Genomic DNA, 26022 nt, shown 5'->3' on the forward strand with positions numbered 1-26022 from the left:
TCTCTCTCTCACACACACACACCCACACACACAGAGAGAGAGAGAGAGAGAGAGAGAGAGAGAGTTGGACACGCGTGTGCATGAGGAGGCGGATCTTCAGCGCGCTCTTGTATTTCTCGTGTCTTCACATTAACGCGCACTGTAGTGTGGACACACCGTGCACGCATCTCCACAGCTGACAAGCAATTCACAATCTATTGTGATAACTCGTGATAACCATAGATATTATAAGTAATCGTTATAAGTCAACGTCGTGACATCGGGATGCGTGATTTTACCCACTGACGAACACATCTCCACTCCAGCTCGAGATAACAACTGTCCACGGGTTTATATCAGTTTATCAACGTCTCAGAAGATGGAGAGGAATCTTCTCTGAACTCCAACCTGACTTTATAATTATTTTGCTTCAGATATGGTGAGTGAACACTCGTTTCAGTTTCCAGTTTTAAATTGCATTGATATTCGATACTGTAAAGGCTTAAATATTCGATATCTTTATAACTGAATGTCGCAACTATATAGCATCTCTTATCGTAATATTTCTAAAATCAAGTGTTCAATACATAAAGAATTATTCAATTACAATACCGACGTCGAACAATCCAAATTACAAAATAATGCAAGGTCTGAATATAGTGTAATATTTCATCTTTCTTTTGCATCACGTTTTAGATTTTGCAAGACACTTTCAACAACAAGCTGAATTAAGCAATTCAAATTAAATTTTAATTTGAAGTGAAAAAAGTGATGTTTCATAAATAAAGATAGTTAAGATTGGCAGCACACACAGACGCTTTATCTGTATACTTTGCCTTTAATATTCAACCTTCGTTTTTATTAGTTTGTAGGGAGAAATAAATTCACAATAATTCTGTAAACAAAGATCTGCAAAGCCCACTATATATATATTTAGACATAGGGCAGAAGCCCTCTTCAAATTGAAAAACTATTTAATTGATTAAATATACATTTTATTCAAACCAATGAATTTAAACCAAGACTCAGCTTTTACATTTGACCATGAATTAATATTTTTGTCTAGGAATTATTTAAATCCTTTATTCACATTAAAATTAAATTGTTGTTTGGGTGGATTACCTGTTATTGATGGTTTAGAAAAGGCCCCAGAAAGTGTTTTATCTTCACCTGCTAAGAAAGTATAATCCCATTTTTTTATATTCAAGTAAAATTATTTTTGTTTAGAATGGAACGACACTATAAAAGCAGATCTTGTTAAATATTAATAGTTTATATTATAACGGTGGGCTTAGATTATTCCTGTTGCTTAACATTTTCACCCCATACACTTTCACATCATATAGAAAACAGTAACTTTCTACAAAAATGGATCTGAAATTTGTAGTTCTCACGAAGCAATGTCTCATTTTATTTTGTGTTCATATCATTATTAGTTGTGCGAGTTTGTGTGAACACACATTTTCTTTTTTCAATCATTGTTTTGAACCAATGGATGCAGTATTTGGTGAGGTGGATGATTATTCTGTGAAATCGCTGAAGCAGGAAGCTAATAAGGTAATTTTAGGGTTCCTCGCTAAGCATTTTTCAAAGAGACTCATTCATCGACTAAGAGTTTCTCACACAACCCCCATCTCAACACATTCACCTCTTCTTCACAACATCCCGGGACCAATTCTAGTGTATTACCGATCCACAGTGAACAGATCTCCAAGACTCTGACTTCACGATTCAATGTTTATGCCTTCGAAACAAAAGCACAACACCAGTCCAAAACTCAACAGAATTATTTTCTACATTAATGTGCATTAGAGGACATCTGTCGAGTTTTGTGAAAGAACCAACTACTTCTGTCTTTGCTAATTGAAAGTAGATGTGCACGTTTGGTCAGAAAATGTAATTGTGATTATTTTGGCAAATGTTGTGATACGATACATAATTACATCTCATATCGCCGTTGCTTGAAAACGAAGGATTAAAAAAATCAAAGCTCTCGCGAACAAAACAAAGACTGTACGCTTGAAACCGATGCCCATCCTCTCCAAATGAGGTCGGCAAGAAAACTCAACGTCATAAAAATCAGATGGTTGTTTTTAAAAGTGCAAATCACAGCTTTTAAACTAAACTTCAAATGTTTTCCCTGCACATTTCTTGTTGTAAAAATATGAAGGCCGTGTGCACATCTCACCCTCTCTGTTTATGTCTATATTAACATCATTTTAAGCTCCTTCCATCTCACTAAAGTCTCTGACCACCATGGCTTTCATTACTTATCCTAATAAATTGTGAATAAGCTGAATGATTCCTGGTGGAGGCAGAGGACGGCTTGAGTTCAGCCCAGACACCCCCTCCTAAAAAAACACACATTAATTCCTAAAGTCCTCTGTAGCCAAAGGCTTGTGGAATGATAAATATTTTCGTAGGAAGCGCGGTTCTTCCTGAGCTTATCGTGGCTCGTTTCATTGCGGCCCGGCCGGCGTTAACCCCTCACATTCAGGGCGAGGCTGAAGGCCTTGAACTCCGCCTCTGCTTTGAGTAGTCAAGCGATCCCAAGGTTCCAGGCCCCAGATGGAAGATAACCTTGCTCATAATGAGCAAAATATTTAGCTAGCGCCCAGAGAGGGATTCCCAAACCTCCAGAGGCTCTCGTAACGTGATCGGTAGTGAGAAGCCTGTGTCTGACTTCAGATCCCTGCCACATCATCAGAGAGTCATCAGTCCAAACCACAAGATCCAGAAACTTTCTCTGAGGAATTTAGGACAGATCAGAAGAAAGAGACGGAACAGATGAATAAACTGGGTAAAACAAACTGTATATATTCTCCACATAATTATATCAAAAGCAAAATAATATTCGACCCAAAATTAAATGTATGAGTTTCTTCTTCAGAACACAAAAGAAGACTTTACGTAGACTAAACAACGCCGAACCCCATCGACTTCCATTGAAAGAATACAAAACGACTGAGGCATTTTTCTAAATATCTTCTTTCGTGTTCCACTAACAAAGAGTGGTTTTAGAAACGATGACTGAATGTTTGAGTGCGCTGTCTCTTTAAGGAAAGCATCGCAAAAGCTAAACTAAGCATTAAACACAAAATACATTACTCATCATTTGTGCACAGGACACAAAACCACAAGCGTTTCTTTGAGTCTAGTTTCACTGTGTCTAAATGTGACGTTTGGTTGAAATGAAAGACGCGAGTGCTTCAGTGTTTGAGTTTGATCAAAGCGAGGGGTTTGTGGGGGGCTTCACTCTTCACTTTGAGCCCCTTGACTGCGACGTGTCCTTTGAATCAGTCATGAGAACCATCAGAACCGCACTAATCCAGATCATGTAAATCTAACCCAGTGATGCTAAAACATTGTGGATGGTTGCAAGGGGATTGCCGGGGGATTGCTAAGGTGTTCCGAAAGCAAAAGAGTGCTCACCACAATATGACATTCTGTTCCGTAGATGTTGTGTTTTCCATAGATTTTTTTATACTGTACAAACTGTATCCTCACCCTAAACCTCACCATGACACAAACCTCTCTGCATTTTTACCCTTCCACATATCAACGTTATTTATCATTTGTCTTCCTCACGAGGTCCAAACAATGTCCTCAAAAGGTCAACAATGATCATTTTAGGTATATTTTTGGGGGTACACAAACACACAGTTGAGTACTCTCTGTAATCCCCTCTCCATAGTCTATTTCTTTCACCAAACAGCAGCTGCTTCTTTAGCTGTCGCCACTCACACACACACATGCATGCGCACACACACACAAACATGCACGCATGCGCACACACATGAATGCACAGACACACGCACGCATCACACACGTGCACACAGGCGCAATTTGGGGTGGCTGCTATCACCAAAATTACAAAAATGTTGTATTTACATAACCTAATAATAATTTAATATCAAAGAAAAAGTATCACAATATAGTTGTTTTTAAGTTTGACATTTACATTCGTGCATTGACAGATGCAACAGTATATTCAAGCTAGATATATTATGTGTTTATTTGGAAGCAGACACACAGAAAAAAATATTACTAATGAAAAAGACTGACAAGAGTAAAACTACGATTAGAAATCACATCTACCCATCCTAAGGCGAATGTTTATATGCTCTTTTATCTGTAAGATCATTTGGATGAAAGCATTTGCTAAACAGATAAATGTTAATGTGATGTAATGACAGTAAATATCATCCAACAGTACCCCCCACACATATTATTCATGTTTTTATGAGGATTTCTCGTAACTTTATTTCTCTGCTTTGCTCTGGAAGAGTTGCTTTGATAAACTGAACTGAACCGTCATTCTCACACTAAACATCTCAACATCACTACATCAGTGAGAATAACCCCGTCATTATCCCGTAATCATTATGAGATCTTTCAGAGATTAACTGCATACTCTCTCAAAATCATTTTATAAAGTAATGTCTGAGATCCAAGTTTTCAGATACATCTTAACAAATTGAAAAAGAACATCATTTGGTCGTTCTGCCGCTCGGGCAGGTTTATACATGCAAACCAGCCGCAGGACAGAGCCTGTAACTTCTGAAGATCCTTTCTGTTGGTTATTTGGAGTGAGAAAAGGTTCTTTAGATTACAAAATTAAGAAAGAGATGGTTCTTCGAAGAACCTTTGGCTGAATGGTTGTTTGTGAAACCAAAAAATGGTTCTTCTATAGCATCGCTGTGAAAAAACTTTAAAGCGCCTTTATTTTTAAGAGTGAAGGTTGAAAGATCCGAACCAATAACAGATGATAAAACGAATCGTACCAACTCTTGTTTTTTTTATTTTATGCTGACATTTTAAAGAAATATGTTTATGCAACAATTTCATATGATTCGTACGAATTCAAATAAAATGAGTGTAAACAGTTATGAAGTTGAGATAAAGTTCTGTGAAGATCAGTTCAATGCACCCCCCAGGTGGAGCAGATGTGTTACCTGGGAACCGAGTTCTGTCTGACCGAACATATACGATGACTTCTGGGAGGTCCGCCAGCTGTCCCCACTCGTGACCCACGTCTCGGGGCACCGCTCCAGGGGTGAAGGGTCCGGCGGACCTGGAGGGCGGCGATAGAAGGGCTGGGGGATGGGAGGATGGAGAAGTTGGGAGCTGATGGGACAACTATCTGAATAAGGAGGGTAGATTACACATAAGTCTGGGGGATCCTTCAATACAAGCTGGCATGAAAAGGTGGCCTTCTCTTCTCAGAGGCCGCCATGTGGAAAGTAGAGCCCACCATGTCAGGCGGTTTGTGTTACAAACATACACGGTGGCCAAGAACACGCAGTCGAGCCTTTTTAATAACGGCGGCCAATAAATTAAAAGTCTATCTTGAGGATAGAAAGCTGATAGCCTAGCGTTAGAGATGAGAGACTTTCCACACGTGCACATTTCTCATGTTTGTCTCATCCAAACAGAAGACCTTTTTCATGCTATGTTTATGTATTAACAAAGAAAGAATAATGTATAAGAAAGAAGAATCACAGATGGGTTTAATATATCAATTCATTCTCATGGAGACTAAATCGAAAGCAAATGGAAATGATTGTTAAGTCTCATGTGCGTCTCAGATGTTTCTCGTAAGAAAACGAGTCAGAAATTAGAGTTTGAGAAGAGACGATGTGTCAAACTGAGCTCAGAAGTCTCCAACCAAAAGTCAATATTATTGAAGATCTCAATATGAACTCAAACATTTCTCATGAAATCCAGATGATTTTATCTCTACAATCTTCATTCATTGGACAGCTCTAGACTCTTAGGGACGCACCGATTGCATTCTTTTGGGCAATATGATTTTGACAAACAATTATCATCCGATTCTGTTTCCGACATTGGCCAATTGCATAGTACTTTACAACACTAGTTAGTTTTTTCTGCATTAAATGAATTTTACGGAACATAAATTGAATCCATTTAGCATTTTAAGAGAGGCACAAGTTAAGATAAAAATACAATAAGGTGATTTTTGCTATCCAATATTTGTTTTATTAACAACATTAACTCTCATGTGACTTAACATTGAACATTTCTTTAATAAACTGAAATAAACTCTGTGCTGTTGCAATTTAACTATTTTGCTCAGAGAAAAAAACTGCATTCAGACATGCAACTCAACATGCAGTTAATAAATAAACCATCAGTATCAGATACTGATGGTTTATTTATTAACTGCATGTTGAGTTTTTTCATGCTATTGCCGACATGCCGATGGTTTTAAATCGATCCAATATGGGCCGATTATTATTGGTGGCCGATACACCAGTGCCCATTACACTCTCATTTGCTTGTATGTTTCATAAGCAATTATAGGACAAAACATCTGAGACTAACTTGAAACACAAATGAGAATTCTGAAAGAGCAACATCTGAGCGATAACTGTTTGTAAATCAATGATACGAGTTCTCCTGCTGTGCTTTAGCACCGATGAAATCTCTGGACGGAGAGATAAGCTCAGTCAAATCTCAAGGGGTCATTACCAGACTCTTATTACCCACCATCTCTCCATTAGTGAACTAAAGAGCAGACGCGTGTGACCGGCCCTCTTTATTTATGACTCTACAGACCGGCACGTCCCCCAACGGCAAGCGGCCGCAGACGAGCTGTTTGTGCATGTGTGCGTTTGAAATGAAAAGCAGTTTATCACACGAATACTCCCATGACCCAGCCCAGCCCGAGACACACGACCACAATGTGAAAAATTCATGTTCGAAAATACTGACCTGTGTAAAACACATCACTAAACTACAACACGTTCAAATATATGAGTTTAGCTTTCTACAGTTTGTGAAATGTTGTGACATTATGATCATAAACTTCATATACCGTCGTGGAGAACATTAAGAGATCATTACAAATGTTCATTTAATCATCATTTCAAGACGCATCAAAACTGTGATAAAAATCCAGATTATAACATAAATCATTTTATTTTGCAACTTTTCCTAAATTCATATATATGACTGTTACGTGAATAAGAACTTCTTGGGGAGACTTTACTTGAAGCCTTTAAGTATAATGCAATATTAATGATAAGTGAAGTGTGTCACTTCTGTATCCCTAACTAGATCACTAGACAGATCATTTACAGCATCAGTCCGCTCAAAGAACGTTTCACCAACATGACAGTTTTTACTCTTCTGAGGAGGACAAAGCTTATACACTTCACTTACATTTAAGTGTGAATTAATCCGAAAGAAAGAGACCTGATAGAAAAGTGAAACTGATATTGAGTACCTGTCAGCCTGTGTGAGTTTGGAGGGAATTGAAGGGCAGATGGCTGCTAGAGTCGCAGATGAAATGTGAGGGCTGGAGAAGTGCTGTATTGTTTTAGAGAGGTCACATCGCCTCAACGTTTGCCTTCAGGCAGTGTGACGGTCACCAGCGAAGCCATCGCACCGCAGAAACAGCACCATATGGGACGTAGCCCTCAGCTACCGTTCACTGCTTTTGATTGAATACTTGAGATCACAGCTCGCTGTAGATCACGCAGACATATGGTAAAGCTACGCCTGGTGATTCGTTTCAAAGATAGCCGACCTGCTCCTTTAACCCGGACCCTTTTGCTTCCCATCATGCTCCTGTCAGGACATTTTCATTCTCGACTGGTTTTACAAAACTGTACATTCAGACATCAAGCGTCTACATCCAAACAATATAGATCATTTTGAATTGCATTTTAAATGCCAAAACAACCGCAGACAACAACAACAGGAGATTTTCAGGTTTTCTTTCCTGCTTTTGGAGTCAATGGGGGGCAAAATCATTCTGGTTATAAGCATTCTTCCAAATATCTCTCTCTGTGTTCATCAGATCAAAGACTTTTATACAGTTTTGGAAATATTATACAGATTTTTCACAGATTATTGATTTTTGATTGTGTCAAACCGAGCTCAGATTTGTCAAATCTGCATTGTTGACATCTCTTCTCAAACACTAATAACAAACACATTTGTGAGATTTCTGACTCTTTTTCTCTGGAGAAATGTATGGGACTTAAGCAACCTTTTCCACTTGCTCTCTTTATAATCTCACTGATGTCTATGAGAAATAATTGAGATATTAAAGAGATCTCGTCTGTCATTATACGTATATGTGACCCTGGACAACAAAACCAGTCTTATGGGTCAAAATTGTAGATTTATACATCATCTGAGAGCTGAATAAATAAGATTTCCATTGATGTATGGTTTGTTAGGAGGATCTGAGGCCACAAAAATCCAAATATTGAAAGGATAAATTTGTCCAAATTAAGTCTTCAGCGTAACATATTACTCACAGAAACAAAGCTTTGATATGAAGAGTTTGGTTCCAAAGTTACATAACTAAGTTTATAACATTTTCAAAAATCATATTTATTATTATGTTTTCATGTTTTTATTGTGTTAGTTTGCTGTATTTTTCGAGTTATTATGGCTCAAATCAAAACAAACCAACTGCAGTTTGTTTGATATTAATTGGAATGAACAATAAAAACATGATTTAAGTTATCTGATTTATCTTCATATATTGACGGTAGGAAATGGAAAAATTATCTTCATGAAACATGACCATTACTTAATATCCTAATGATTTTTTGCACAAAAGAAAAGTTTATCATTTCGACCTGTACAATGTTTTTTACTAAAAGTGTTCTCGTGCTACTTAAGACTTAGTGGTCCAAGGTTGTCCAATCCTCCTGTTGTCCTCTCTAAATTTGTATTGAACTCTTGTTTAACCCTGAAGACGGTTCAGAATGTCATTGATATATTCGTGCTCAAGTTGGGGCCATGAAATGCATTCTGGGTAAAAAGACACCCGCATGCGTCAGCGTGCACTGATGCAAGCGCAATACGATAGCCGTGAAAAAAGCAAACGCTAGCAGATCAGCGCTGAGGCCAGGTGAAGCGCCGAGGACCGGCCGTGCCCCATCCGGGGTTTGTTTAAGCTCACTTTACGTCTGTGAGAGGGGGGTAGAGCGTTCTTTCCCATGCCCTCTCGCTCCGGGACACGCTCAGCAGGAAACACGCGGAGCATCACAGGAAGTCAGCGCTCCGTGTTTGCTCACTCCGACTCAGTTTTCCCTCGTGTCTCTATACACACACGTGTATTTTCTGGAGAAACATTTTTGTTACCTGTGTGACTCTGTGGAGCGTCAGCAGGTGTTCCAAAATGATCACTGTGCCTCTCCGACCTGGAGATTCTGTTCTCTGAAAGCATAAGAAAGTGTGTTTGTGTTTGTATATAATTCAAGGGATGAATCTTTTATCCTCACCCTCATGTGAAGAAAAGCGGGACGTAGACTTAAAATTCTAAATGTTTGTAGTAAATTTGAATGCACAAAAAACATGTGTGCGTAGTAATAATTACATTCTATACGTTTGGTGACTGATGAAAAAGATGTGATTTAGTTATTTAAATATATGATTAGTTCATGAGACCGTGCTTTATTTGTAATACTTTTTTGAGGCGCAGAATAACACATCATCACCTACATTCTGAACCTTTTCTGACACGTGTCCTCAACGTTGAAACGATTCTGTCGCTGTGACAGTCACATGATATGTTTTTCATCTGTAAGTGCGTCTGTACGGTAGTGTCGTAACTGTTTGCTGAGAACACAGACACGTTGTCTTTGTTTGTCTTAAACATTGGTAGAGTTCGCCCTGACCGCAGACGCCGGGCATTATTCGCCGCACCGTCATCTAAACTGTCAGAATTATTCAAATGAGATCCGAATTTGGTGTGTTTCTATTCAACTGTTGCAGAAGTGTACATGCCCGCTCTTGTGAGACTACGTGAGAGATCGTGGCATCTAAGGGTCAAAGGTTATCGTGAGTGCACGAGCATCCTGTATCTCTTTCAGATCCGTCTCCATTTCATGCCCAAAAACGAACCCCTCGCTCCCCCCCCGTCCTCTGTTGTTACTGGTTAAAGCGTTGGCACGACGCAGCGCCTGTGGTTTTCTGTGCCGAGCGACGGCAGGTCGAGAAAGCAGGTTCTACATTGTTGTGTTCCAGGAAAGCGTCCCACCGAGCAGGTTTCTACAAACAAGCGCTTCACTGTTGTCTGTCTCTCAGAATTCTAATTATGTTTGCGTTTGGACCTGTCATGCAGAAATGCTTTCAGTTATTCAAGCACCATTAAACACCGATTGTCCTTAGTGCATTTTCATGTTCCATTCATTTCTTCATAGTTTGAGCATTGTGCTGTTGCGCCCGAGGTGATTTATTAGCGTTTCCAACAAACGTCTGTGTGATTTTTTTCAGGACAGCTGATGGTGTAAAAGAGGAAGAGTAACGACAAACTGCCCTCATTCACAGGTCTGAATAAACTTCATACTTTATCAGTTTTGTTGATCATACACTCTTAAAAATAAATGTTCCTTCAAAGGTTACTTTTCAAACTTGAATATCCACATTTTATTTCTGTTGCCCAAAAGACTAAATATATAGAGAAATGCTTCTTATAACACAAAATTAGGGTGGGGCATGTTAAGTGGCTCCTCCCCCTTTAAGAATATATATCAATAATGTTTCGTTTATATCACAGTTTGGTCTAATGAGAGGATGAAGTGCAAAATGAAGTCATAAAAAAGTTTTTCCATAGTGGGAAACTTTCTTCTCCAGTGTTTGAGTTACTTTGAAAAAGTAATTCATTACTAGTTACTTATTACATATACCAAACAGCAGTTAATTACTGAGTATCACTAATTATTATCGATAGCCTACATCAAAAGTGATTCCAGGATAGACATGAAACGGCTCTTTTAAGTCATTCAAATAAAGAATATAAAACTATTTAAAGTAGTATTATCAAAGTATAACAAATGTGATCATTAAACATTAAAGCACAGATTTGAAAGTTAATTCAAAGTCTTTGATGTCATTTCCACTATTGCACACACATATATTACACATGCAATTAAATTAAAAGAAAAGCAATCCCTCACTTTCATTTAATGACTTTTAATTACTTAGTAACTAGTTACACCCAACACTGTTCTTCTCTAATGTACCATTTCTCCATGTTTTGAAATAAAGTACGTTATTAAAGAACTTAAGGCTAACGTATTTCAAATTTTCCAAATGACAGTATTTAATACATTTTGTGTTCACAGGGGCCAAAAGACAAACCCATCAGCCAACAATTTTAAAAGAAGTGAGTGGCATATTCCGTACAGTTTTATGTATGCATTTCTGTGTCAATTCTTAGTAAAACCACTCATTCTCAACTTCAACATTTACATGATTTACAGTATTAAACTCTTGAATGACTTGTTACCTGTACACAGGTGAAGCGATATGGCTGCTTACGGACAGACGCAGTACAGCCCGGCGTTACAGGCAGCAGGACCGTATGCAGCGTACACACACCCTACACAGAGTTACAGTATGGCATCATCATATAGTGAGTACATCCCTTAACAGTGCATACTACAGCTGCAGTACATACTCACATCTCTCTCTCTCATCGTCAGATATAAAGACAGAAGACGGTTTGAGTCATTCACCGGGTCAGAGCAGTTTACTGGGCTACACGTCAAACTTCAGCGGAAGTCCGCAGAGTCAAGCGCTGTACAGTTACTCAACACACGGTCAGTCTCAAACACAACTCCAACACTTAAGGGACGACGAATTCATCGTCTTTATTATTTACGAGACAATAGCTGCTGTGGTCAATGAAGAAATTTTTCTTTAACATTTATTTCGATGTCACTTTTCAAAAGTTTGCATCTATAGAAAACACATATAAGAACTTAAATCACAGGCAAAGTATAGAAATAAACAGAAAGAAATGGTATTATTGCTTTTGTCTTGATGCATTTTATTATGATTTTTACACCTATGATGTGGACATAGTGAATCCTGTTCATATCCCTACATGCCAAGTGTCACAAAAATACCAGATTTTTCAGATTTTCTCAATAGAAAGACAAATGAATTGAAAAAGACTTTCCAAAATAAAGTGCATGATTTTGTTCAAGACTGTCCACAGGTCTCGGATCGATGGATGACTTTTAAGGATTTTAAGCCAATCTCATCGACGTGACAAGTTCACACATTAGCTGTAAAAGTTTGTGTCTCTAAAGTCAATGTGACTTTTCCTCTTCGAATCCGATGCTCAATCCTCTTTCAGTATGTTCAGCAATAATAGCTGCGTTTGCATGATAACCTGAATTATAGCGACTTGAAGTGAAGCATTACAGACATCACACATTGTTTTACGATGAAATCTCCTCGCTACAAACCCTCACACACACACACAAACGCAGATTTTCAGACGCCGTCTACGGTCAATGCCCCCCAACACGCACACACACATACACACCTGTTCCCCATTATCCGCGGTCTGGGGTTCTGGCGTCAGGCGTCTCTCTCTCCTCTCGCAGGGGGTCAGAACCTTTCTCCGCTCCCCTCCGGAACGCGCCGGCCATTGGAGGAGCGCGTCTGGGTGGGAGTGATAGAGCAGTCACGCGTCCCCCCCTCCCTCCACCGCCGAGGACTTCTGCCCCACGCTCCTGATTTTACCACCGCAGTGTGAAATTGACCGTAACCCTGTCAAGGTCAAAGGTGAAGTGGTGTTAGGCACGCTTTCTTCTTTAAAGGGACAGTTCGCCGAAAAATACGAAATCATTGACTCACCCTCATGACGTCCAAAGCCTTCTGATGCTGAAGATGTTTGACCACTGATGGGATTTTTTATTTTTTCAAATTAAAAGTTTTAAAATGGACGACTTTCGAAGTGTTTTTTGATGAACTATCACGAGGGATATTGAGAATTCTTTGTTAAATCAGTTTTTTATTTTAAGAACACTTAGTGACATTTATTTTGGGTCTAACAGGCCCGATCAGCCCACGGTAGATGATTTAATTTATTCCGTATTACAGTTATTTACTGTCATTTCTAGGCGTCTCCAGACATAATTTACTGTAAAGTTTTCTGCTCGTGAAACGGATGGATTTCTAATGGGTCTGGGAAAACGCGCCGACCGCATCTCATGCCGTATCTCGCCGGTCTCGTTTGATTTACTGGCGAATTCCAACAGGAGACCTGCTATAGCATGAAATAAATAACCCGTCTCCGGATGCCAGAGGACCTCGCGTTTCACTGCTGCGGAGAAAATCAGAAACATGGCCACTGCGCTCTCCCCTCGCTCTCTCCGGCCGTTTCTTTGAAGATTTTGGGGTTTGCTTCCTGTGAGATTTCTTTACGTTTTGACAGAGTCATTTATCTAGGTCAAAAATTGAATGGGTGGGAATATGAAGGAAAAGAGACGGGGAATGAGAACTGGACTTCAGCGGCGGCCTGAAAAACGAAATTCGGATTGACTTCGGACTGCTCCGTACCCTTTTTCACCTGAATTGTTTCCTCAGTAATAAATCAAGCGAGCTTTCTCCGAGCGCTTTAAATGGCTCTATATTTCACAAGGCCCTTTCACGTCTCTCTGTTTGTGTTGGAGATGGTCTGCCAGCGAACCATGCTCACTTCTCCTAAAACTTGCTATCTGCTTCTTTTCCAGGCAGCAGCATTTCTTCTGGAATTTTCCAGGGAGCAAACGGGATCACGGGATCAACGCCATTCAGTCCTACACAGCAGGTCTGTCACATTAGGAAACCAACCTGCAGACCAGACTTCCTAGTCTGTGATATGCAAAACAGTCCTGTAGTATTTTCATGATAAACACAATACCAATACCAGATAATGACGCTGGCCACTCCAAGGTCATAGGTTGGATCAGGGGACTGCATGTACTCAGAAACAAGTGTATAGTATAATGCAATGCAAGTCGCTTTGGATAAAAGCATCTGCCAAATGCATAAATGTAAGGGTGGTTGTGTTGATGTCCAATTTTTAAGATGGTCCATAAGGTCTTTTATTTGAAACGACGAGAGTTCCTTCATTCATGTATGTTGTTATGCCCTTCAGGACTTCTCAGCATATTCAAGCTACAGTCAAAGTCAATATTCACCGTACTACAACACACACTACAACAGCCCGTACCTCACGACCAGCAACATCACACCGTCTGCCATCACCACAGCCATACCCTATCAACACACAGAGCATCCCGCTGTATCCACCAATCACAGCCCAGACTCACACACAGGTAACTCCTTCATGCTCAGGAGATTCTCACTTGTGTCTCATTTAAGTCTCAGATTGTAGCTCACTGTAATGTGTAAGCACATGAAGAGTCTGGAGGTGTAAATTTATGTCGATTTTAGATGTAAAATAATCTGGATTTGAGTAAATGTGATGAGAAATGTTTGAGTTCACATTGAGATCTTTACTAATATAGAATTTTCGTATGACGTATTTACATATATTTGAATATTAAGGAAACGTTTGCATACATTCAGACATACTTATTTAAAGGCTTCACCTTTCTTAAATATTTCACAACTATTTGCTCTGGCATACAGACTGTACGTCTCTATATATCCATGTATGTCATCACGCACGTGTGTGTGTGTCCTACAGGAGAGTACCACGCTCCCACGAGTCCTCCGACTCCAGGAAAGGATCAGGACGGCGCTCCTGCTCGCCGCAGCTCAGAAGTGAAGCTGAGAGGCCGGAAGCGGGCCAATGACCCCATACCCCCTCTGGACTCTGACATTGAGGTACAGATGCGGCTTTCATGGTGTTCCTTACACAATATCTTTCATTAACATTCCTCCGGCCCGTACCGCAGGGATTTACTTTCACTTCCAACAGACTCGTTCTGCAATAATGTCTGGCAACAACGCAACCTAAAACCGAGAGAAATGGACGATGCATTTAAAGGAACAGTACACTGGAGGGAATGAATGTTGTCAATGTCATCATTTACATGTTGTTACAAACCTGTATGGCCTGTATTTTCCCTGTCCGTGTCACACAAGAGAAGATTGTTCCATATATATATACTGTATACATCACAAGTTTTGTGAAGCCATATGAAAAGATTTGAAATGTAGGTAAAAGAATATGCACATGCGAATGAATGGTAGCTTTGATATTAAACAAATTCCACAGGATTTAAAACGTGAGGTTGAATATTGATTTATGAATTTATGAGCTTATTTTGGCTGTATGGGGTCATGCAACATTCTGTATAGTGAAATAATAAAATAATATATATCGAAAAGATAACCGTGGAAAAATGTAAATCCACTGCCTATATTGTGCTACGAGATAAAGAAGCGAGCTCTGATTGGCTGTCTGCTCGTCATGTGTGAATCGAGGCTGAACAGACCAGCGACTACTGTCATAAACACAAGATTGAGATCACATGCTGTGTTGTGGAGTAAATACAATACTTGACTAGTCAGCATTTTAAGATTTGCATCTATGCTCATGAAGTGTGTGTGTGTTTTGTGTGTACGCAGAGGGTGTTTATTTGGGACCTGGATGAAACCATCATCATTTTCCACTCGCTCCTCACAGGGTCATTTTCCACACGATTCGGCAAGGTACGGACCAGTTTCCCACCATCACACACGCACTTCAGTTTGAGATTTTTTTTACTTACCATATAAAATGTATAACATCTGCCAATTTATGAGATTCGTAATTCTTTTTTGTTTAAAAGAACATGAAATGCTATAAATATATTTACACAGACGCCCTCCTGCAGTAGTTTAACAGTTAGAACTTCCAGTTAAATGACATTTTTAAAACAGAAAAATGATTTTTTCGCTACAGTTTATTATTAGTTATGCACCCAGCAGATACTATAACACGGTGGACAAAGCGATGACAGATATAATAAAGTTCTCGCTCAGCTCCGGTCAAGCACACTTCAGTCATTCAGACCCCCGGTTTGATTGACAGCGCATGAACTTCTACCCAATCTTCCGGGGGCTGATGGGAACAACTTTCATGTTTCTTTTTTCTTTTTCTTGGCTCACAAACTATTTGGAATTCCCACGATCCCTTGCGGATTCCACGTGACATATAGACGACTCAAAGAAAAGCTTGAGTGTGCAGCACTTAAGATGCTCTTTTCAAAGACTGCAGAAATGTTAGCGTGACTAATGTGTCTAATTTCAGATCCAAAGACATGATAGAACGCTCCAATATAACATATTACTTCAGCAGAAATCCACTGGACGGTCGAATCTGAATATTGAAGTTAAATTGGTTTAATATTGGCTCGCTGGTTTAATACATGCTGCATGTCAAGGCCATAAAGACATCGCTGTAAACAACCAGTTTGGGTCGAGCATGGCCTTAGGCAAGACCCGACTCAATAGAAAAGCACTGCGGGTGTGGAAAGACACGTTTTTTAAAGCTGATCTGAACCCCACAGTTTCTGCTATCCCATTAGAAGTCTCATTTATCATTGGACGATACGTATAGACACATACCTCAGCGTGGGACTTTAGACCTGAGGCCACGTTTTCAGAATCAGATTATTCCTACAACAGAGAAAGACATACATCACTGTCACACAACACTCGGCTCTCTCATCGCTTCAGTTCATAAGCATATTTCCTCACATTCTGAAATAATGTGCATTCAATTGTCCACAAACATGATCAAATAGTAATAAACCCAAGTCCATGCATCACAAATTCAATTTTCATAATTCATGATAATAAATGCAAAGCAAATGACATTTTAAAACTTTTTGATCATATTATCATAAATTATTTAAAAAATGTCAAGTTTTAAATTGATTTAGTTTGATATTAGAACAAATACAGAAAAAGTGATGTACGGATATGTTGACGATATTATCTTAAATAAAGAAAACATAAAGACCAAAAGGCAAGCAACATTTTGTCTCTCTATCGCCATCTCTGTTTGAAACAGACAATTGCAGGTTACTTTGCAAACTCAACATTAAACGGACACTTCCTATGAAATCATTATTATTATAAATTTACGGATTACTTTTTAGAGCTTAATCGACTGGTAACATCTCAATTGATCAATTGGCTTAGTGAAAGTGTCATAAATGTATTTCTGTTGTAAATGGTCTTCTCAACAGGCACCAACTGAAATACAAACACACAACAAGTCAACAAAATAAAATCGAGTTGAGATGAGATGACTGAAATAATGATGTTTTTATTTTTATTTTGCACCTCAAAAACACTAGGGATTACAACAGTAATGAATGCTTTCACGAGCATGCCTGTAGTTAAAGACATTGTGTGTTTTTTGTTCTGTATTTGAAGTTGATGTAGATTATGGGTTATTATCTTAATGAAAGCAGGAAAACCCCCTCCGTCCCACACCATTCACTAACAATGATGGTTGTTAGAGGAGAAGACGGATCAGAGTTAATCTGACGTTAACCTCGGGTTGACACCTGCAGATTGACTGACGGCCAAGTGTTGCCCTCAGAACACGCGCGAATGAGCATAACAGAAAACAAGAGAACAGTTTATAAATGCAGCTCTTCTGATTGAAAGCGCCGTGACTGATAATGAGGTGCTGAGTGATTCACATTCCTGCTGTACACAAACCTGTCGTACCACCCGCTGACACTCGGAGAAAGACCTGTCAATGATGTGAACAGGTAACTGGACGGGTTGTTTTCCTTCTGTTGCAGGACTCTGCCAAAGCCGTCTCTCTCGGCCTGTGGATGGAAGAGATGATCTTCAACTTGGCCGACTCGCGTCTGTTTTTCAACGACCTGGAGGTGAGGAATGAATTACGCTTCATTCAACACCAAACTGTCAGGGCTACCATCCGACGACAAAGGCCAAGTCATTGTGTTGTGGGACCTCGGTTTACCCTGCGTGTGAAAAAAGCAAGGATTAGATTCTTTAAAAGCTTTCAATGAGGTGCAGAAGCCCTGACAACAGTTGAGGCTTTAATTATGGGTGTGTGGCCGATGCCGAAAAGAATATTTGTCCCGGGGTGGAACAGCAGCTCACAGGGGTGGAGAGCAAACACAATATTATTTCCCCAGCAGGTTTTCTTGTGTAATCGCCCCTGAGATTGTCCACGACGTCTCTCAGCATTTAACAGCTGCTTGTGTTATCTATTTAAAGGCGTCAGAAGACGCCGCGGGCAAATAACCGCACAGGGTTGGACTATGCATGTGATTGACGGCTGAATTTGCTCATTTTGTGCTTTAATTAATCAGCAACAATGACACGACTTAGAAAAATTTATATCTGCAAGAGACGCCGTCCGCAAAACAGATCAGAACGTAGACATTTCAACGTTTTTTTTAAATCACCACGAGGCGGCATTCACATCCCGGAACACTGAACAAAAAGCCATCACAAAATCTTACAAATAATGGCTCTTTGATGCCGTACAAGAAGCGTTTTTGTCTAAATGGATCCATAAAGAACTTTTTACATCCGAAGATTATAAAAAGTGAGAAAGAAATGGTTCTTTAAAGGGTTCTTCTATGGCATCGCTGTGAACAACCTTTTAAGCACCTTTATTTTTAAGAGCGTAAGCTTTGTGATCAACAAACGTTTATGATACATACACCTTTTCTTCATCAAGACAATCTTCACACACTTACAACATTTTTATACATTTTAAAGATAAAATACAACCGGCAGAAATAAAAGCTAACAATAGGTTTACAAACACATTGTTCAACATCACCAGCACCAAGTCTTCGACAAATCTTTATTAAAACATTAAAAAGCTTTCCTGTAGCTCAGTGGTAAGAGGTTGTGGGTTGGATCCCAGGGGATTGCACATACTTAGAAACAAATGTATAGGATAATGCAATATAAGTCGCTTTGGATAAAAGCGATAATGTACATGTAATGTAAAAAAACATCTCTGTGGATGAATCGCTATTCACACTTTTTGTTTGGGAATCGTGTCCATTGCGTTAACCCCTCTGATATCCCCAACACCATCTGTAGACATGAGTCTATAAGTTATAAAATAAAACAGTGAGATATTTCTGGTGTGTTTTATTTTGAAAAACAAAATATGAGAGATCTGACCTAATTATTACCTTATGAGCTCACCTTATTTTAGGCATTTTGATGAAAAACCCACTGGGAAGATGGAACCGGAAGTTCTATATTGCACACTTGTTCCAGAGTTTAGGCCTACAAAAAAAGAAAAAATTAGGATCGGGTTGATTTATTAATCAGATTGTGAAAATTTGACATTAAAGTGATACTTCACCCAAAAATGAAAATTCTGTCATCAGTTACTCGCCTCGACTTGTTTCAAATCTGTATAAATGTCTTTGTTCTGATGAACAGAGAGAAATATATTTGGAAGAATGCTTATAATGCTGATCTTCCACCTATTGGTTGGGGTGAGATATCACTTTAAGTACCAGAATGGAGCCTTGTGGTTGGAGGGGAGGGACTGTTGACATCATCCAAACAGGAAAGTCATTCAGAGGTCAAGGAAGTTGTTGCATTTTGATGAAAGATTACAAGGACAAACAGGAACATGTATGAGGAAAGTAAACATTGTCGAATTGGATTTCATGTTGAGACGGTTGATATGTAGGTCTGATATAAAACACAGATGGTGTGAACATGTGTAAAACACGAGGCGAAAAAGAACATCTCTTCAAAGAAAATCCTAAAGTCTGAGTAATTGTTTTTCCATTGATTAGCGTAACTCAGTTTAAACGTCCATACAAGCCAAATTTATTATTGAATTTGAACGTGTTTCTAAAAGCTTTGCTAAAACAACTTTTGGACAAGAGGACAAGATCATCATGTCAACGAAAGACCAGATGTCGTTCTTATAAATAGGACACATCAATTACTGCATTTTGGCAGCGTTAAGCGTGAACCCAGCCAAGATAAAAGCGGGCGTGAAGCTAATGTGTGGCGTTCATTAGCGTCCGGTATCAGGTTTAGATGTTGTGCCGTCTGCAGTCTTGCTATTTTTCTTTCCCTCCAGCTTAAAAGGCGCCAGGACGTCTTCACAGTCTATTCTTGCCTTTTTGTTGTTAGACTTTTTTAAATATTTCTCCCTCTCCACGCCATTCCCCCGAGGCTGAGCGGAGGGTGAACCTGTCTCTACACAGTACATCACTCTGCCCGGCTGTAACAGATCCATCTCAAACATATCTGCTTTCCTTTCATTTCCCAGGAATGTGACCAGGTTCACATTGATGATGTGGCCTCGGATGACAATGGGCAGGACTTGAGGTACAGTATGACTTTCCTACGTCTAGCAAACATGATAAAACAAACATTATGGGCTGTAAAGAGATCCTTTTCTTAAATTAATGGCACGAGTATTAAACGCTGATCATAGTCTCAACTCAAGCACTTGCTCCGCTTTCAGACTTTTTACGACGGATATTAATCACACTTTTAAGAGCACGTCAGCAGAATTATTAAAAGAAAGGTTCACCTATCAATGAACATTTTGCCATTATTTACTCACCATGATGTCCTCATTATAGCGATGCCATGGAAGAACCATTTTTGGTTCCACAAAGAACCATGCGTCAAAAGATCTTTAAAGAACCATCTCTTTCTTACCTTTTCATAATCGGAAGAAACTTTTTTCACCACGAAGAACCTTTTCTGAAACATAAAGGTTGTTCGGATGTTAAAAGTTCTTGATGGAACCATTTGGACAAAAAAGGTTCTTCTACGGCATCAAAGAACCTTATCAACCGCATTTAAAAAAATAAAGATGCTTAAATGGTTGCACCTTTGTTTTTAAGAGTGTACGCTGGTGCTGTTTATTTCTAAGAGAAACATTTTCAAGCATCTTCTCACAGTGGCGGCTCAAACTGGTTCCAGACTTTTATGATGGACATTAATCACACTTTAAGAGCGCGTCAACAGAAATATGAATGTAGTGTAGTTTTTCTGTGGTCGAACAGCGGTTTTGAACACAACCGTATGTGTCTTTACTTGCAGTACTTATAACTTTGGCACAGATGGCTTCCAGAGCCCAGCAGGTGGTGGCACGCTCTGTTTGGGCTCCGGCGTTCACGGAGGGGTCGACTGGATGAGGAAACTCGCCTTCCGCTACCGCAGGGTGAAGGAGATCTTCAACACATATAAGAGCAACATAGGAGGTGAGTGCAGTTCTGGGTGTGTTTCTCTTATATATGAAGTGTTTGATTCCAAAATGAGGTGACTCTGTTTTAAAAGAAAAAATCTAAAATCATATTTTTATTGTGCAGTCCTCTTAATATCAATCACACTGCAGTTGGTTGGTTTTGGTTTGAGCCATAATAACTGTAAAAATACAGCTAACCAACACAATGAAAACATGTTAACATGATAAACGATTTTTTGATATTCCCATTTTGGAACCAAACTGTTCATATCAACTTAGTCTCACATATTTCTTCTAAATTTTCTGAAGAGAATATAAAGTGGAGGTGGAAAATAATCTTCAATTATATTGACTTTTCATTGCAAACGAGACAAATCTGAGCTCAGTTTGACACATTTTTGACGTCCCATCTCAAACTCTAATAACAGACAAATTTGTGACTCTTTTACTCAGGAGAAACACATGAGATTTAAGAGAACATTTCCATTTGCACTCCGTTTCTCACAATAACGGAGATAAAACGATCTGTGATTTTTGTGTACTGTAGGTTTGTTGGGCAGTCCGAAGCGAGAGGAATGGTTACAGTTGAGACGGGAAATGGAGGTTTTGACAGACCTGTGGCTCACTCAGGCACTGAAGGCTCTTGCTCTCATCAACTCCAGGTGAGACATCACCACCGCATCCTCATAAATGACTGCAATCTGTCAAATAAATACTCCATGTTAAATTCAAGTTACAAGGACACAAATAACAATAGAAAATATTTACTATACTACAGTATATTTCACCCATTTAAGTGGATTTTAAAAGCATAAATGTGCCAAGGGTGTGGAGGTGTAAAGAGTACCTAAAAGACATACTTAAAGTAAAAGTTCAGATACATTTGCCGTGAAAATGACTCCATTGCAAGGTCACCAATCCAGAGCAGTTATTTAAGCAAAATTATTTTAAGAACCGAGATATACATGCCTTACACGATAGTGATATGCAAATTAAATATACTAAAATGATATGACTTAGAAGAGAATTCATACCTGTCAGAAGGGAAGATACATAAACATGCATACAGGATGAAATGAAAGGTACCTGGTGATGCAGTCGGGTGAGGAGGAGTTGGGGAAGGGGGTGGGTTGAACAGCTGTATAGCTATAGAGGACAACCGGACACAGTCTAATATGTGTTGTATCGCTATTAGCTGACGTGGTCTGCTAGAACTCAAGCTATAAGCTTGATATGTCAGTGAAACAGACTGAACACCTTAACTCCCACCAAACACCATAGCTTGTGTCTATTACAAACACCCAAGTCTCAGTCCAGTTCAAGTCCCCATAAGTAAACCAGCATCCTTCAAAAACGTCTCTTCAAAATAACAAATAAATAAAATAATGTAAAGTCACAATACATAGTCAAAGACTTTTTGCATTGGACATGCTGGTTTTGGTCTCATCGCCGGCTGCACGTCCTCATCTAACATATAAACCGACACATATAAACAACTACCTGATATGTACTAAAGAGTACACACAGTATACTTATTCATAAATGTAGTCAAGTAGACAGTAAAAGTTGCTAATATATTCCATAGTCTGTAAAACTACAAAGTAGCCAAATAGATACTTAAGTATAGTAACAATTACATTTATTCCAAAACTTTACATCACAGCAATAGTGCCCATGAGTAATGATGGCACCAGACAGGGTTGTGCACTTTCAGCGGCTTGTGCCAACCAAAAACCCTCTGGGCACAACAATCAAAAACATCTGTCAGTTGCGTACGAAGACTTACAAATCAAAAAGTAAGAACGCATCATGTGTTAACGAAATGGTGACTCAGTTTATAATAATGCAATTTAAATGTCAGTCAAGCAGATACGTCTTGCCAGACAAGTTTAAAAATACAAACGTTTACTTGTTTGCTTTTGTCAAACTGAGAGATGCGTTTAAATTATTTCTAAAGTTCGAGAATATTCCTTTAACAATAGACCTGTGATACAGCAAGTTACAACAGTTTTGTGTCAATCAGATGTAATGGAATCGGCAAACGTGTGACCTTTTTCATATAAAAGATAGATGATACTGTCAATTTGATTGCCACGTCTTGATTTGCCAAGAAATATCTGCCCTTCGTTCTCAACCGTTTTACACTTCCTTTCTTTATATCCTTAAGGAAAAATGAGTTTTTCAAAGCTCTAAGATTTTCTTTCCTCAACCAAACGGTTTCTGACAAACCTCCGAGCGGGTTTAACATCTTCATCTTGTATATAAGTGACATATTTATGTTCACTCCTCAGACCAAACTGCGTGAATGTGTTGGTCACCACCACGCAACTCATTCCAGCGCTCTCTAAAGTTCTTCTCTACGGTCTCGGAGGAGCGTTTCCCATCGAGAACATCTACAGTGCCACTAAAACAGGTCTGGTGTCTCTACGGTCTCTGCATTTCTCCTTAACAGCGTGAAAACTCAAGTGTAACGTGTTTGTTTTACATGTCACAGGTAAAGAAAGCTGCTTCGAGCGAGTGACTCAGAGGTTCGGCCGGCGAGCCGTGTATGTGGTGGTTGGAGATGGTGTCGAGGAGGAGACTGTCGCAAAGAAGGTAAGAGTCGAATAACAAAAGCGACATACGAAACTCATTTTTGTCCTAACCCAAAAAACAACAATACCACATCTTGTAAGACTGCTTAAACATCCATTTTATACCTCTGTTTTAATTCAACTTGTGTTCATAAACATAACACTTTTGCTTATTTTGTAAATAATTGATAGTTACTTTAATATTAATAATAAAAATGAATGCATGAATAAATAAACAAAGAAAAAAAGTGAATACAATTAAATCAAAGAAAGAAAAAAAATCTAAGATTATACGAGGGCTATGCATTATTGACAAAAACTGTGTAATGCGACAGCATGCTAAATAATGCAATGTGTGATACAATAATGGTTTAAGTTTGTGAAATATATATTAAAAACAGAAAACGATATAACCCACATACATGATTTCTGATTATTAATTATCTTTCACGCATCAGACACAGTCTCTCTGCGATCTATATAGATCCACTTCAGGTCTTATTTATTTTCTGAAATCTCACATACATAATTAAAACTTAAATACATTTGTTTGACATTTTGAGAAACTGTTGTTAGTTGTATTTTGTTCGACCATTGTGTAGTGTTAAAAAACGTTATTATATTATAAATTATTCCAAACTGTTGCGATATCGCAACTGTGCATATTTCGATCGTTTCGATATATTGCGCAGCTCTAGATTATGCCATCCTGGGAATTAAAATCTTTGTCAAGCATTATCTAAATGTAATATATAAATTCTAATCTAAGTCATGAACAACTCTGATGGGCAAATAAAAAACATATAATGTTGAAAACTAGGTAAGTGTTACTCTTGCTGTGATATACTGTAGAACAGAACAAAATAAAACCTGATTTGAATAGTTTTAATCAAGAACAATGTAAATTGATTTAGTGATTTACACTTCAGGATTTCATTGACATGTTTACATTCTTGTGTTGTGCAGAAGAACATGCCCTTCTGGAGGGTGACGTGCAGGGCTGATCTGGAGGCGTTGAGTCATGCACTTGAGTTGGACTACCTCTAGAGAGCAGCATCTGCTCGCCCAAACTCCCGTCTCCCGCTGCGTCTCTCACACACAGAAATCACATGACCAAGCCAAGAACTGCAGGACCAATCAGCAGGGAGCGGCTATCTTACTGGAAACATTTGCTTCAAATCCATCCAAGAAAAACGTTTTTGTTTCTTTCCCGCTTTCCACCTGAGACGTCTTTGCTTTTTTTGATTTTCTCTTGACCACGGCACTGCACTGAAAACAGAGCGATGTGAGATTCATCGTAAAGATAAGACCTCAAGCTATGTTCGGATCAGCATACTAACATTTGACATTACTATTTCGAGTATGCCGTTTGTGTGCAGGATGTGTACGTCTGTATCACATAGATTTGCCAAAACGTGCGGTGTACACTAGAGAATACTGTGTGTGATGCGGTATCCCATGATGCAATGCGCTTGACTTGACTTTTCATTTCTGTCCTTCTTGATTTTTTGTTTAGACTGTTAGAAGTCATATGCAAAATTAGATCAAGCTAAAATGACATAATGTGGTCGTGTGATAACAGGGATGCATACTACTGTTTGAAGTGTTTGTCACTGCGTAGTGTTACAGTTTCACATTCTTCTGTATAAACATGAGCAGTATACAGTGTATACTTGCAGCGTCTAGTAATATTCCATTCTGAACATAGCCGTAGATCAAAATCACATGTTAAAGATGTGTGCACTTGCCATTCAGTGTGACTATAACAAAAGGAATAACGGGGTGTACAAAGATTTTAGCATAAAACGCAAATTAAACTGTTTTGTTGTTTTCATTTGTGAAACTGAGTTTTGGGAATCATAACTGAATCCAAGAGTGAAAAAGAAAGTTCATATGAGACTTTAGTGAAACTTAAAATAATTGTAACCGCTTGTTTATAAAGTATAAATAATACTGAATCGAATGAATATTGCACAGTACTTCAAAGCAAATCAACGAATGAGTTAATGTTTAAAGATGAAGATATATGCCAACCTACTAAAACCATAGCAAAACTAACCCCACACGTCTTTCAATGAGTACAAAGTATTGTAAATGCAGATTCATCCAGAACAACCTTAAAGAGATTTACTACAGAAAACGAACCAAAAACAGCCAAAAGCTACTGACACAACACATCAACTTAAGCGTTTCTCCCATCATGCTTCTTTCTGCACTAATGTCTTTATGGACTGATGTCTCTCTCTCTCTCTCTCTCTCTCTCTCTCTCTCTCTCTGTGTGCCTGGAACACTATGTGGATTGTTACTGGATGTATATTTCTTTTATCCGCTGAGGTTTATATATACTGTTTTATTTACTGCCCTGATCATACATCACCTGTGCGGTTGTTCTCTGACCTGCATGTGCTTTTTCACACAACCTGCTCTTTTGCTATGATTTGTATATAAGGTTTTATTGTTGATTTGTTTCTGGGCTTGTTATAATAGAATAAAGATAAATTAATTTCATCC

General features: G+C 38.8%; 1 protein-coding gene across 1 annotated transcript; it reads left to right on the plus strand.

The window, feature by feature from the left end:
• The first annotated feature begins 24 nt into the window (after positions 1-24).
• eya2 (EYA transcriptional coactivator and phosphatase 2) lies at positions 25-26022 on the plus strand. Its single transcript, XM_079459674.1, has 16 exons — positions 25-418; positions 10243-10296; positions 11094-11134; positions 11268-11383; positions 11454-11570; positions 13497-13573; positions 13904-14084; positions 14459-14598; positions 15346-15429; positions 17520-17609; positions 20009-20067; positions 20794-20954; positions 21486-21600; positions 23230-23351; positions 23433-23533; positions 24478-26022. The coding sequence occupies exons 4-16, from the start codon at positions 11278-11280 to the stop codon at positions 24556-24558; spliced, it is 1434 nt and encodes a 477-aa protein (XP_079315800.1). The 5' UTR covers positions 25-418; positions 10243-10296; positions 11094-11134; positions 11268-11277; the 3' UTR covers positions 24559-26022.

This window comes from Barbatula barbatula (genome assembly GCF_947034865.1).
Source record: "Barbatula barbatula genome assembly, chromosome: 7".
Classification (NCBI taxonomy): Eukaryota; Metazoa; Chordata; class Actinopteri; order Cypriniformes; family Nemacheilidae; genus Barbatula; species Barbatula barbatula.